This window comes from Anolis sagrei, chromosome 2, assembly GCF_037176765.1.
Source record: "Anolis sagrei isolate rAnoSag1 chromosome 2, rAnoSag1.mat, whole genome shotgun sequence".
In the NCBI taxonomy this organism is placed as follows: Eukaryota; Metazoa; Chordata; class Lepidosauria; order Squamata; family Dactyloidae; genus Anolis; species Anolis sagrei.
Genome location: NC_090022.1, coordinates 122,511,309 through 122,527,767, shown reverse-complemented (window position 1 = coordinate 122,527,767; position 16,459 = coordinate 122,511,309). Strand labels below are relative to the sequence as shown.

Here is a 16,459-nt window from a genome sequence, read left to right as displayed (position 1 = left end):
GGGTGAACAATTGTCATATAACAATACTTTCTGCTTTCTCTTTTGTCAAATGGCTATTAGTGTAAAATATTACATATTGTCACTCTCAGGATGAAAATACCAGGGTAGGTAATCCCAAAGCAGGGCTTCAGTCTAAACTACTATCTCATGGTGTTGATATGAGTACAAAATGTATATGTCTGCATGTGTGAGTGAGAGACACAGAGAGAACAAGAACAAGAGAACAAGAACTATGTTTGCCATCTTCAGATCTTTCCAAAAAGGGGGAAGAGTTGTAATGTGAAAGGCAGAAAGCTTGAAAAGCAAAGCTGAGGAGAGCAGAAAACCATAATCACCCTTTCTGATCTGCACTCTGGCTCCATAATTTATTTTAATCAACTTGCAGGAAAGATAATACACATGAAATAATTTAATACTGAAAACAACATTCACAGACATCTTGAAATAAGTTAGTTATGTTAGCAAAGTTTTGATAAACAGCCATGTTTTTACTTGGCACCGGAACGAAACCAGCACTGGCATCAATTGGACTTCCAGAAGGACCGCATTTGGCAATAGCAGAACCATACTGAGAAGCTCCTTTCTTGCATCCTTACCTAGTATTGCATACGGACACCAATAGAGGGACAGAAGGGACCGGCTTGACCTCTTGAATATCACCTTTTCAAGCAGGTAAGTATAGGGAAAGTGGAGTATTTTGTAGCTTTTAAAAAAATTAATGTTATATGAATAGCATTTTCTGCACTAACATCTTGGTTATCAAAGCTAGTGCACCAAAGACAATGCCACATTCTGCCTCTTTAATTAATACATTTTTACCCATAACAATCCAGAAATGTATTAAATATAATTTGTTACAAACTGAACTATTTCTAAGTGCCTACCTCTCTGAATAGTGCTCCATAAAACTGAACAATATATGGGCAGTCACTGCTTCGCATAACTACGTCTAGATCCATTAAAAGCTGTTTCTGTTCCTTTTCATCCACCGTTGACCGAATTCTCTGAAATGATAAAAGGAAGAGATACTATCATCAATTAAGGAAATGACAAGAACTCGTCCCTAGATAGGTTTTTATGGCATCAACCTAAGATTTTTTTACTAGAAGGAAATCTTAACTTGTCAGTCTTCAAATCAGTTGTTTAATCAAGCTGACCACTTTCTAATTATTTATTTATTTATTTACATTATTTCTATCCCGCCCATATCAGCCCGAAGGCGACTCAGGGTGGTATTAGCAATTAGACACAATCAATTATAGAAACAAAACATGAAGGTGGTATTACTAGTTGTAAAATGCTAGACATAGTAGCATGGTGATGCCTGGCGAATAGTTTCATGAGATATACTACATAATTACTTGGTTTCTAATTTCCATGTCACCTGAAAAAGAAATAGCAGCATCCACCAATTGACATAAAGTTAGTAACCAAATACAGTGAAAATGCCAATTATGCAGCTAGCCAGTCCTAATGTTGACCCCTCTTTACAGTTGATGTGCAGAGGTCATTATATACAACACTAACGAAAGAGAGCATCAAGTCAACCACAAGCAACAGCAGCATTGAACACAGTAGTGGAAATGTGAACTGCTGAGACTTCATTGAATTTGCAATCTTATATATTCTAATCACGGGTCCCTTTAAAAGAACTGGGAAAAAACTTGTTACATACAAGGTATCTTGAGTAATTCCTTCTATAGAGTCAAGAACACAGGATATCTATATTTCTCATTAAGAAAAACAAGTAAAATGTATACATTTTAATTATCTTCCTTTAAACCTTGTTGTAAACTATAATCTAGATATCTCTTCTTTAGTAGTGTGTGTGTAATCTGGAAAGAGTTTGGAAAAGTCTGAGAGATAATAAAAATGAAGGCACTGGCTGCCCTTGCAAGTGAGGGGAATGTTTTTTGTACTAAGTATGTGGTTGTGCCAAACAAGAAAGTTTTCAGTTCTTATCTTGGCTGGCAGCACCCTCTGCAGTTATGCATGTGTAACATTCATTTTTATCACTTCGCTATTTCATCTCTTCAATATGTAATAATTGTTTTAATACTGGTGTTGTTTTTTTGGAATTTTGATTAATATGTTTATTTTGTTGTATTTGATACTTAATACATATCTGATCCTATAGCAAAATATCACAAAATCTTTAATCAAGTTTACTTTTATGTAATGTATATTAATGCTAGCATTACTCCCTGATACACCTCTTTTCTCTTCTTTTAACAGAGAACCCAATTTTTCTTTACCTGCTGTGGCTGCTTCTACACTGACACTACAATCCTGTTTGAACCTGGTTAGGGAGGAGCTGATTTCTGCTGCATGGGTTATCACACTGCCATGCATGGATCTGGTTTGAGGCCAGGAAGGTGATGACATTTACCACATAATCTGGCCTCAAACCACGTTGAAGTCCCCCCCCCCCCCCCAATTCCCAGAGAGGGGCCCATTAGTGCACCAGAGGCATACGGGATGAAAAAAAGGGAAAGTAATTGTTAGGGGTGGAGATAATCCATTTGCCCTCCTAGGGTATCGATTAGTCCTCTGATTCCTAGCCATGTCTTTGGGGTGTTTTTCAGAAGCACCCATTTGGATTCTTTACTGTGTTTCAGCAAGGGGCTGGTATCTACAATGAGCTATACATTCTGCAGACCCAATTTTGCCCTGGATCTGGGACTTATTGGCATTTGCTGCAGCACATTTTTTGGCTGAACTTGGACTTTCATGTGACTTCTTAAATATCTTGTATACCCTTAGATGCATGCTTCAGAGTCCATTGCAGATGTATGGTTTGTGGCCACAGTGGCCTTGAGTTGGCTATGAGTTTCATTGTAGTGTCAGTGCAGAAGGACCCTGTCGACAGTTGTATTTTTTAAGGTCACATACCCTGATCACTATGAGTGCAGAACTAATAACCAATCATACAACTGAAACCTACAAACTAAAACTGTACTTTCATCTTCACTATATTGTACAACTTGACTGATGACCAACCATTCATAAGAATACAATCCCTTATCTTGCCGCACTGTTTACTCACAAGAGGAAATTGCTAAAGAATTGTGGCAGGCACACATAAAAATCACAGCATTACAACTGAGCAGCTAGCTCAGAAGAACAAGACAAATCTCCTGTAAATAATTTTTGCTAAAAACCCTGTGATAGGTAGTCTTAGGTTTCCCTTAAGTCTTAAATTACTTGAACACACACAACATACCTTGATACGTACTTTGTCCCAAAGCATTTGTGTCACAAAAATTAATCACTGCTATAGCAACAGCATGTTCATCCTAGAAATCCCTATACTCTAACTGTTGAGAAGATAAATACAGTACTTTAAACTCTCCCACTACAGAATTGCTTTGGAGTTGGCCCAATAAATGTATCATTCATTCATCCAGAATCAAATTCCACAATATATATTATTTAGCTGCATTTATAGCCCATTGTTCTCCCAAAATGGGATTCAAAACTGTTGAAATTAGGATGCAATGCTCCAACCCTCTATTCTTGGAATAGCTGTATATCCAAATCAGGCATACTTTCAAAATATGCAAAACAATACATTCCCAATCAACAGCACAGAAGCCATGTACACAATGTGGTGAGCTCGGAGCTATTTTATTTACTTTATAGCTCATGAGTTACGCAATCTGTGAGGTATGTAGCAGTATTTTGTCATAGTATTGCAACCTTGAATACTTTTCATTTGTTGTATTCTGTTTGTATTTATTATTATGTTTTTTACACTTTACCAAACAGTTACCAGCCTCCCATGTTGCCTACAACCATCAAGGAAAACCTAGAATGAAGCACATGAATCCTAAAATGACCAATAGCCTGATAAATTGGTGTGTGTGTCTATCTGCTACAAAGGGATACAGCTCCATGGGACCTGTTTAAGGGTGTACAGTATTCCAGTCCCATTTCCTGTGTCTGCTGCAACCAACCTTAGTGGAAATACAAAATGTGAAGCAAGCACCAGTAGACTGAAAGTAACTTGGATATTTGGTAGAAATCAGTTTTATTTCTTAGTAGCTTTTTTTTTATTTTGTTGTCTCAACACTGAAATAATTTACCAGAGACATGAAAACAGCCATAGCTCTAGCTGGCAGAATCCTTACCGTAGAATGACCTCTTGGAAGTCAGCCAGTGTTACAAGACTTTAAGGCGGACCAAGGAGATCAGAGAACCTTAGGAGAACTGATAGTTGAAACTTTCCTTTAAGAAACTGACAGCCTTTTGAACTGGACAAGAACATAGAGAGGCTACCGAGCTCCCAAGAGGAGATATGGGTTCAGCAAACCACTAGAAATAAAAGTACTTTCACACCAAAGTTCTCTTGGTTGAGTGGAGTACTTTTCAAGAATGTGTTTACATGACACTGTAGCTAAGATCTGGATTGGATGCTCAGGCTTAAAACATCTCAGTTATCACAATGTCTTTGTTCTAGCACAATATCACTTGAATTGGGAAGGGATAAACTCCTGATGTATCATTGGCTTAGCAGAAGACGTTGCTATCTCTATGTCCTAACGACCTAGTGGTCATGAGGCCCCTGGTGTGTTTGGATTTTGAACTGTCATAGACCTTGTCTTTATATTGAAAGCTCCTCCAGACTGTGACTCAGGCTAATTTGTATCTGACCATTATTGTGCTGCTCAAAAGCTCTGGGAAAGGAAGAAATTTTAAATACACACTACATTGGCTTTCCCCTACATAATGTCCATCGAGTTCACAGATATTTGCACTGATGAACTAAGATAAAACTTCAATGAAAAATTATTAAGGTTTTACATATATTTGCCCACTATTATATCTAATGATCAGCAGCATATTGATTGTGTATTCCAGGGAACATACTTACAAGCATCTGAGTTGAGACCAGATTCACTTCTGATTTAGCAACTTTTTCATCTTTACTTTTAAAAAAATGGTCATCATAATTTCTTAACTATAGTCACCCTCTCTATCTGCAGCTTTAACTTTTGCAGATATGGTGTTGATTCATTGAGTTGATTAACAAATTTTCTCTTTGGCAGAAGTTGATCACAAAGTTATACTGGGGACCCTAGATATTCCTTCCTACAGACAATTTTGGGTCATCCAGCATGAGCCTATGGCCTACTCTGCAGAAGTTGGCCAGAGTCACCCTACAGTAGCTAGAGATTCCTAGAGACATGTTCTCTCAGGTTAGAAATAACATTTTCTTTCTTTGTGATTTTCCATTTCCATGAGGATTTCTACGCCTCTAACTTTGTCAAAGTGGAGGGCCGGTGCAATCTTAATTTACCAATAAATCAATATAATATCAGGTATGTGCGTGTACACGTGATTATAAAAAGAATGGATTTTCCCCCCTGCTGATGGAGGTGACATGTAAAACCCAATTCATCTATAAAAGATGGCTAATCAATTCATCAATTCAGACAACTTGCAATGCTATCTGCAACATTTTTTAAACAGAAAATTACATTTTGGGCGTGAAGGGAAATAATGGATTACTTCCAAGAATGTATAGAGCTGGTGAAAGATGCAGTATCAGAAATGAAGCACTACTACAGACATAACAAGGAGTGCATGTGTAGCAACTTGAGGGGGAAAGGAGTCATAATTCCACCTCTATACTGTAAACCTTATGATTATGAAAATATATGCAAGAGTATCACGGCTTAAGCTGAAAAAAACAAGGAACTCATTCTATAAAGCAGTGGTTACCAAACTTATTTGGTCTACCTTCTGGAAATCAATTTTTCTAAAGCTTCTCTTCTTTCTTTTATGCTTTTACCGCCCCCTTACAGTTACTGATTGCCCCCAAATGCACCTGTAGCCATTACTCCCCCCCCCCCCCGATCGTTGCAGCGCCCACAAGGGGGCAATAACGGCAACTTTGAGAATCAATGCTATAAGGGATCTTTGCCTATCCCACTTTCCATCCGCAGGAGCTGGATTTAAACCAGTAACTTAGAAGTGGAAAGTATCAGCTTCTATATAACTATGACTTTGCAATACACTCATGTCATTTGATGTTCATGTGTATTTGTTTGAATTTTTGCCAAGCATATTTAAAAATATTCTCTTCAAATTTTACATTTAATATCAGATTACCTATTTAATAACACAGTACTGTTAAATTAGGCCTTACGATGGGAGGAAGAGGGCAGCAAAGAACAGTTGTTGGGTTGTTAAGATGGATGAACATAAAATTCTCCATCCTTTTTTTTCGTGTCAGAAGAGCAAATGTATTTATGGGCATCACCTACTTTAACAGCCATAATTTGTCCACTTGGTTTGTGGACCATTTTGTTGACAGAACCATAAGCGCCTCGTCCAATTTCTCCAAGGTCTTTCAGGTCCTCTGCAGTAAAGTCCCAATGCTGTTCAGGGGAAATCTTCAACTTTCCCGATGATTCAATGCTGTGTGTTCTCAGTCTTTCTCTGTCAAAAGATTTGGGAAGGAATTTTTCCACATTTTAAATAGTTTGAAACTTTTCCATCATCAGCATTTAGATAAAGTATATATAAGGCTAATGAAAAAACCAAACTCCAGGAAGGAGTTAGACAGGGGGGCACATGTTAGGAGGCTGGAATTAGGTTCACTGAAGGTGAAACCAATATGCTAAACAATTATGAAAAGCTTAGTCAGTGCCTTGGAGCAATTTTATTTTCATTTCTGTTGTGGTTGATACATTCTTAGCACAATCCTATAAAATGCAGAATGATAGTATCATCTAAATACAATCTAAATACAGACTGCACACTCAGGATGGGTACCATCCCTTTTTTTGCCTTGAAAAATGCATGCATGGCTAGTATTTTCAGGTGAAATAAGAACTGTGAAAGCTTGTGGTGCATATTTTTTATCATTAAATGACACAGACAAACTACTTCTTTGGTAGGAAGACAGGATAGAGGCTGTTTCTTATCACTTGGGGAAGGCATGTAATATACCTCTACATTTTGTTAAAAGTATTGTCAAATGTGTTTTATGTTATTGTATTTTGTTGGTAAGTGGATTTGCATAAAGCAGCACACACATTTGTGTTATTTTCCAGTAAGCACAGCACTTCTCTCAGGACAAACATGAATCCATTCTACATGGCCACCGCCTTAGGAATCTTGGCATTTTAATAGTCGTCAAGTTTCAAAACTTACTAGCACCTACTTAACAAATCAGGTTTAGAATCAGACTATTAAACTGTCAGCTGCCCAGCACACACTATGGAAACATTTCAAAGACTGCATTTTAAGCTCCTCCTTCCATATCCTAAATCACAAAGACCAATGAAAACCCTTTGAAAACTAATAATCATGGCCAAATCAAACACAACCACCAGCTGCAGATTTCAGTTAAGTTTGAACATCATCATAATCATTTGTATCCCTAAAAAAGGAGCTCAAAGAGACTCATAATCCCAAATTCTACCTACAACATAGCTGTTAGAAATAAGGTGAGAGCAAATATAAGAACGCTTTGTCTCGTGTACTTTTATTCATCATTTTAAAAGAAAGCATCAAATTTTCTATTTTTTCTTGAGGGTTGTATTTTCTTTCAAATTTTCCATGTTCTTCCCTGGGAATTCAATATTCTCATAGACCATCTTTTCTGGCAAACTAGTTTGTTCTTATACCTGACTGTGGCTTCCAACTGTGCTTGTCCATGACTCTTGGTATTTTATTTTCCAATACAACTTCAATCTATACAAGATTATACTAACAACCCAGTTCTAAAGACAGATGCACACTGTCTTAGCACTTGAGAATATTCCATTTCTTCAAATTGACCACCACATTTTACCATAACATGATCTTTCTACAAGAAAAAATAGAAATAAAACAAATGAAATAAAGGATTAAAACAAATAAATACACTAGTTGTAAGATTTGTCATGGCAGTGATGGCAAAAAAGCCTTTTCTACCAGTGTTTCTGTACAGAATTGCCAAGCAGAGCTATGGTAAAGTCTCTTATTATTTGGGATAGGGAGAGTAATAATATTCAGTATGATGTATTTCTTTTATGTGACTATTATAAATTTGAGAATAAAACATTTTAGTTATGCCTTTCACTTGAAGCTGAATACTACATTTAGTACAAACACTTTTGGCTGCTCCTTGCTGTTATGGGTACTTTTCAGATTTCTGTGACTGCAGATGGGATCTTCATTGGTATGAGACAAAATACCTAAGCCTACTAGCCTTGCTCTTTATAGTTGCTTAGAGAAGCTAATAGTAATAATGACCAAATAACAAGAAAACAGCCACCAGCCACTCTTGTATGAAGGGAACTTGAAAAACGCGTGTGTCCCTTAAGTGAACTTTACACTCATTTCAGCTGGTGTATTAGTTGCATCCCTGTAAAGAGACAGGAGGGCTGGTCATAGTGACATGTGATTCAGGAATGCAATGGGCCTTACGCATGGCTCTGTTTGACAATTTCCCAGAAATCAGGACAAGCTCAAAATGTAGCAGCTGAAGTTTTGACTAAAACTGGTTGTCAGACCCATGCTCTCATTTACCTATAACAGATTTATTGCCTTCAAGTTCCAGCAGTGCCTTTAAATTAGCTTAGAATCTGAATGCAAAAAACAAAACAAAACACTGTCTACTTTATGTTTTAATCACACTTCATTTTCATAACCTACTTTAAGCTCCAGGATCATCTAAAACCTGTCTTGCAGTCTGCTAGGAGGACTTCGGAATTTATTTCATTTTTCCAGCTAACTTAAGCAAAACTCTAAAATCTGGACAGGAAATAAAGAACAACAATCAGAAAACTGGGGAATTCCAGACAGGAAACAATCAGGGCCAGATAACACCTCCCAACAAAGGATTCTCCCAGGCAGGAATCTGGCCAATTGCAACATTAACACTTGCCTCAAACAGACAAGAGTTCTTTCTCCCACCCTGGACATTCCATAGATATATAAACCCCACTTGCCTAGTTTCCAACAGACCTCACAATCTCTTAGGATGCCTGCCATAAATGTGGGCGAAACACTAGGGGCGAGTGCTTCTGGAACATGGCCATACAACCTGGAAAATTCACAGCAACCTAATCATAATAGTAGGGGCCATCCAGTTCAACTCTCTTCTGCCATGCAGGAAAAGCACAATAAAACACCCCATGAGAAGTGGAAATAGGGCTTTGTAAGCAAAGAAGGCAGTGGGGAGGGTCTAGATGGCAAGAAAAAGAGCCTGGGCAGTGAGGAAGGCGGGGAGAAAGGGTCTGTGCCACGAGGGGATGCTGCTGCCAATGTTTCGGCAGCTCCAAACTTTAATTTCCCTGCATTTCTTAAGAAGATGAAGGAGGATGAGATGGAAAGGAGCATGGTGATGCGGAGCCGTTAATTTTCACGCATGATGCTCAAAGGGCTCCACGAAGCAGTTTGAGAACCTTTGATCTAAAGTGTTACAGCCCTGACAGATAAGAAACACAGCTAACCCTAAATCACCTCTGGTACCTATATCAACTATAAATCTTTTTGGTACTGTAAATGGACACTAGGAGGTAAATTAAATGAGGAAAACAACTCTAAATACATCTATCTTCCAAATTCATAGGCAATAACAGAAAGAAGTCTCAATTCCTTCCAGGTTTCTAATAAAATTTTATATACAGTGTTCACTCACTTATCGCAGGGGTTTCGTTCCAGGAGCCCCCATGGTAAGTGAAAATCTGCAAAATAGGGAAGCTCCGTCCACTCGGCGGTGACCTCCTCCTCCTCGCTGCCTGTGCTCCTGCTGGCTTTGGAGACCCCTTGGCCACTGTTGATAGTGCTGCCAGGCTGAGCTTAGGCCTCAGTCCAGCCTGGCAGCACCATTAATGGCGGCCAAGGGGCCTCCGAAGCCAGCAGGAGTACAGGCGATAAGGAGGATGCTGACAAGTGGGCGAAGCCTTCTCCTCACCACCTCTGCTTCTCTGGCCTTGGAGGCCCCTTGGGCGCCGTTGATGCTGCTGCCAGGCTGGACTAAGGCCTCTGAGGAAGGAGCAGGGAGCACCAGAGGTGGTGAGGAGGAGTGCCTGGCTCCCCTTCCACTCCTGCGGCTCGGGGGGGGGGGAGGTATCACGATATGGCGGGTCCGCATAAAGCAAACCGCAAAGTGGGGAGGGAACACTGTACAATAAGTACCACAGTATAACTTGCAAACAGTGAAACTATAAGTGAAATCCAATCAAACATAATACTTCAAAGTAACAATGTAGAGTTGGAATAGTACCACTGAATATGAAAGTCAGCTATTCCTGCACTGCTTGCAACAGCTTACACTACCAAAATATTTGCCATATTTCACAGAGTGCTAGGACAAAAAGCTCAAGATGAATCAGCAACTGAAAATCTGCAAATACAATTTAATATGAATAAAGCCATCAAAATCCAATAGCCAAAATTTGTTTTTCTGTAGGAAAAGAAGTAGGGTGTTTGCCTTTACAAGCAACATTCATAACCTCTATAACTATTCATTTCTCAGTCTGGTTTTCATCTTTTTTTGATTGTCAATAATGGCATAATATAATATTTATACTGGCAGAAGACATTTATAGTAGCGGGTACTTCAAACTAAAACAGGCTGCAATATAGATTGGTCTGAGTGTCAACATAAAGAGTCAAATATTACAAGTACTGAACTATGAAAACATGCAATATATACCCCTTCCAATCTCCAAGGCAAACAATGAGAAATAAATGAAAAGGCATTAACCTATCAACCACATTAATACAGATCATACTAATCCTAAGAAATATATTCTATACAATGACAAGGCTTGGGGCTAGTATTATGACCACAGAGGCCATCAGTGTACACCCACAAATTAACATCTTTTCAAGGAGAAAGTTTAGGTATGAATAGCTCACACACAGGCATCCTTCCTGAAGACATTTGTATTAGTTCAGGAGGAGTACCCAAAGTTATATTTTAATACCACTAGTAGATCCGCATTAACGCTGCTCTGTGGCTATTGTATGGGTAACATATGAAGCAGGAAGATGTAAGATATCTATTGAAGGGATAGGTGAGATGAGACTCATGAAATACATTTTTATGGCCTCCAGGATTCAAAATTTCTTTCTTCTTCTTTTTGCCCCTGGACACCAAAAATATATTATAGGGAGTGTGGAGGACATTCCATCACATTTAGGAGTGATGTTGGAGTTCTAGGGGTTAAAACAATGTTTGTTTTGTCTCCAAATGCTACAAAATGTCTACTAGGGATACTTTGAGGAGAATCATAACTTCATTTTGTGGGTCCTTTCAGCCAATGTAAACCCAAGCAAAGGTCTTTATTGTAAACGAAAATATGGACGGAATGAGGATCATTCTGAGGACCTTTCCCACAGGAGCAGATGTGGCCCTCCAATGTGTTATTTGGGGGGGGGGGGGGGTGTAGTGTTCCTGTCTTCCAAAGTTGACCACCTCTGTCCTATACGATGTCCAAAAGAGTATCTTAAAAAGGATGAAAGACCTCCTTTTCTAAATGTTTGTGGTAGTAGCTTAATACATTTTTAAAGCATTATGTTCAGGCTTATTTTTATTCGAGGGTTGCAATAAGCTTCCACTCTGCAAAAATGTTTAAAATTCTATTTTATTATTAGACATTTTATGGAGATTAATGTCATGTCTGGAGTACAGCATTAAAATAAAAAGCTTACTCTGGATGAGAGTTAATTTAAAACATGGATAGAATTATTTCTATTCACTGACTCAGTAACATACGTTCCCATCACTTGAATTATCCAGATACATACAGCACCCACAAACTTGGGGGAGGCGGGGAAGTGGTATATCAGAAGCTGTCTATCTCTCAAGGTGAGTTGTAAATATATTTAAAAACTTCACATTCTAACACAAATTGCTGAAGTGCTAAGAAGATCCAAGTCAAAATTTTACGTAACAGTTATGAATATCAGCTTTTATGGCAACTCCTAGGCACATGCGACTAAAGGCTCAGAGTTACTAAGCACAATATATGCTACATCTATTGTTTTCCATTCTTGTAAATGTGGTTGCTATAAAATGACAAGTACATGGTTAATATTTTGAATATTTTGAATTTAAGAGCCTTTTTGAATATACATATTTTTTATAGACTTAGTTTAATCTTATCTTATCCATTTAATTCACTATTTTTGTTGCTGCCCAATAATTTGATCATTATCAAACACTATCATGCTTTTGACTGGTATAATGACACTGGCACAATTTTGGAAGTTACAGTTTTCACTGACATAATAAAATTGATGATAAATTTAATTTGATCTAATAAATAACAAACAGCATATCATAAGAGGAGTAATTAAGAAAAAGCTGTCTTAGTTTGGTTACCATTAAAGTTCTCTGAATGTTGAATTATGGCTGCTTTTCACCTCTGCATGGCTCCTTCCTATGACCCCTCAGATTTGCAGTAGGTAGGAACTGGGAAGATTGTTACTCCTAGTCTTACACTTCTCTAGAAAAGTCCGGTTTTATAAACTTGAGATATTTAGGGATTTCCAATCATGGAATTCTTATTTTCTACTCACGTGTCCACAGCAAACGTTTATCAGTAGTCATCCCACTCTAACAAGAAAAGGTCTACGTCTTAAGTATTTAGCATCAACATGTAAAGCATGGCTATAGCTTTGCCCTGAAACAGATTTTCCAGGACAAAGGTGTTTGGAAGACCTTCAGCAATAGGACTTGCCCTCACTATATCCAAAAATCTTATAAGTAGATAAACTAACACCACACCAGAAGGGAAATACAAATATTTAAATATATTCCATTCCCTTTCTAATACCCATGGTAGTCAATAAGAACAGAACATTTTGAACTGCAGGTATGAACACAACTATAAATTTTCATCATACAAAAAATAAGGAAATATGTGCATATATATATATATATATATATATTGATAATATTTAATCATTGTCAGCATCTTTACTCATAATATGATACATTTCAGTACGTTATTGTGCTAATAGCAGTGGGCGGGGCTTTTATGCAAATATCTGACAATGGGGCTAACAGACAGTTACGCTTACTGTAGCCTGCTGGAAAGTTTCACGATCATCTCCGCTTCTCTCCTTTTGAAAGTGAACGGGGCAATGTGATTACTACCCATTGTTGCTTGAGTATCACTTCAGCCAGGAAAAGAGTTGTAAAAATGACAGGAAAACACAATGCCGTTATCACATAACAGAGTAAACACATACACACATAGCAATCAAGGACACAGACTGCTTTTTTGAAAATCAACAACATGTGACTATCTCATTTCCTTGCCGATGATTAGTCTGAAACATTTCATGCTGAAAGCTTTCAAGAGACTACAATTGTGGGTGTTAATTTTGAGGCCTCTTTTAACAAATACTATTAGTAGGACAGTGCATTACATGGAATTGGTGGAAGGCTACAATCTGAGATAAACTTTCTTATAATTAAGCCTTGCTCAAGTTTGTAAGATTTATGTCCAGAAGAACTCATTTAAGAGGAATCTTAATTTCAAATGTAATACTTTCGTTTGTTGTTTGAATTACCAGTGCTGAAATTGCTCACTAAAATAGGCAAATTATTGTAGCAGTCCTCCATGGAACAAATGGCTACACTGCATACAACCTTACAGTTTCATCACACAGCTTTGAAAAAAAGCAAAATTTCTTACCTGAAAATTACTGCTTGTATCTTGGATCCACCAATCTGGAGTGACAGCTACTATCTTATTCTCTAAAGTAAACTGCATTAAACCCTTTTCTGAACAACCGGAAGAGCTATGGACTAGTTTTTACTGTCTGCTTTGTAATTACTTGAAGAAAAGCTAAGATTTTCTGGATCCGAACCTTTCACAAATATTTCCAGGTAAGAAATCTCCTACTCCAACTTAAGCAAAACTGCCCCTTTAATGTAGAGTAGGACAGTCAAATAAAAAAAATTGCACAAATATGAACATGAAAAGACAATTATTATCCACATGCAAAATAACATATAAAATCTATTGTGTCCCCTGTTAACCAAGCATAAAGTGATATTATGTTGCTTTTATTTTGCTGCTTAGCATTTTTTTCTTTGAAAACAAACAAACAAATATCTTGTTTTTAAGTAAGAAGAGGAGGGGAAAGTTCATCTGATCTCTCAGTCTGGTCAAGATCTCTAAAGTAAGATGAGTAAATAACTCAAGAGTTGAAGATATCTTCTACAGTATAGACCTAAGACACCATTATGGATAAAGATATGACACTTAATGATCCAACCAAGCATCAGAGGTACAGCACACTGACTAAAGCAACATGCATTTTCATGCCACCCCTCATGGCATGAAATAATAAGGATAAAATAATAAGAAAGCTTATAATGACAACTGAGATAAACATGCCAATGATATACTATAATCCTTCTTATCTGTTCTCATCTTGGCTATCCATTCTCGTTTCAGTATAGTCAACTAGAGTGTGAAATAAAACAAACTAGAACACCTGTCATGGACACAGACGCAACATAAATGCAGTAATTCTAGAATTCTGGAATTTTAGTGAGTTTACATCTGACTCTGAAGATATTGCTATACACCTTCTGAACAAAGTCTAATTAAAGATTTTGTTTTACTCCTCAATTCTGAACTTTAGGAAATTCTGAACATCTTAGGAAAGCAAACTCTAAATGCAGCGGCATATCATTCTATATAGAGCATCTCTTACACCTTGATATTTTCAATTATGCTTGTTTCTGAAGAGAAGATAATGGTTTTTACACAATAAGAAAAGCTGATGGTTTGTGCTACTTTGAAAAGTAAGATCTTTGCTTTTTGGCCCCCCTCTCCTCCTCCAATTGTTGTCACCTTTATAGCACTAAGGAAGAAAAAACATGCAAAACAGGAATTTGGAAATGTTGGTGCTCAAAATTTCAATATAGCTCGTTTTGATCAAACATAAATGTAATAAAATGCTGATCAGTTTTAAAGTTTGTTTACATTTTATTTGTTACTTTTGTGACGAGATTTGACCAATTCTGAGAACGAATACCTATCAGAACCTGTAAACTGTATTTCAGTATGTTAGCCCCATTAAATTAGGTAAAGGTTGACCTCAGAAAACCCCACCTGACTCCTTATTTTCAAGAAAAGCCATGTACATATTATTTTGGCTCCGTAGCACTCATTGCATAACACAGCTGAGCTGCAGCAGGGAACAAGCATGTCTGTCACTGTGTGGAAACTGGCTACAGTTTCCATTTGTGGACTTATCCTGGCGCCAACACCCTTAAGCTTGATCCTGCACAATCTGGCAGCAAAGAAATGAAAAATATCTCTACTAAAGAGTTGAAAATACACTGAATAAATAACAAACCCCTTACGATTCACTGTAGCAGCTTTCAATGGTACCAAGAAAACTATATAGGTGAAAGGGAGATGGAAGATGAATCCTGGAATGTTATGAATGCTGGAGTGCTGGAAAGGGAGATGGAAGATGAATGCTGAAAGATGAATGCTGTCACTCTTCTTTCAGACAGTTATGAGTTTCTCTACATCATTATACAATCTCTAACATTATGTATCTAATGTTAAACAACAAATTTCTACATATGGAAAATTATATATTGATCTAAAATTTCCACAAACTTTCAGAATAATCTGTTAACAATCTGGCCTCTATCCAAAAACCAAACTGAAAGCAATCCAGAGACACAAAAGATGAGAAAGCAGCACACAGAATAACAACTTGTGAAAGTTTAGGATAAATAGTGAAACAAGCAACACAAAATGTAGCAGGATACTATTTCAGATATTGGATTGGGCCATCTTTGTTCACTCAAAAACAATCATATATTAAGATCCAATGCGACTATTAATTCAAGAGAACTTTCTTAAGCTGACTTAAAACACACTTAGGCTAAATCACCAACTTAGGCTATAACAATTTCAGATTAACTTTAAAAAGAAAATCTGCTTGTTATATTTGCCACATTTCACATCTAGGACCAAAACAAAAATACAATGGGATGGAAATCATGCAGCTATCCACTGTGCAGGATCGAACTGATGGCTGCTGCAATAAAGCAACACTTGGAAAGCTGCATAATCTGCATTATATTGAAGTATTCTTAAACCCAAGTACAAAAACATAAAGAATGTAAAAACAAATCCTTTCTAAGTACCAGTAGTCATCAAGAAAGAAAAAGAAGGAAAATTCTGTCTTGAAATTAAGTGAAGTTTTAGACAAAGCTATCAAATACAGGCGCTATACAAGCCAGGTGTTCTTATCATTAAAAAAGCAACAAAGCACAAATTTTGTGCTTTATGCAGTAATGTCAAAAGAAGGTCTTCTTTCCAAACACAGTATCTAAAAAACTACATTTTAAATACATCTTCATTTCTGAAATCACTTTAAACCTCAACTATATGCTTTTGCCTCCTACATTACCATCATGGATATACACATCAATCAAAATGTCCATACATTTTTGAAACGTAGAAGG

At 37.2% G+C, this 16,459-nt stretch overlaps 1 protein-coding gene across 4 annotated transcripts in view; it reads right to left on the bottom strand.

Annotated features, from left to right (window-relative positions):
- The window catches only part of MAP2K4 (mitogen-activated protein kinase kinase 4), a 48,621-nt gene that overhangs the window by 13,460 nt on the left and 18,702 nt on the right, over window positions 1-16,459 (bottom strand). For 3 of the 4 annotated variants that reach the window (XM_060764535.2, XM_060764536.2, XM_067463816.1), the window contains 3 exons: window positions 13,033-13,128; window positions 6,270-6,444; window positions 885-1,004 (listed from right to left, as the gene is read on the bottom strand). In XM_060764535.2, coding sequence (XP_060620518.1) covers window positions 885-1,004; window positions 6,270-6,444; window positions 13,033-13,128 — 391 coding nt within the window. The remainder of the gene's footprint in view (window positions 1-884; window positions 1,005-6,269; window positions 6,445-13,032; window positions 13,129-16,459) is intronic. The other variant, XM_060764537.2, reaches the window with a different exon arrangement.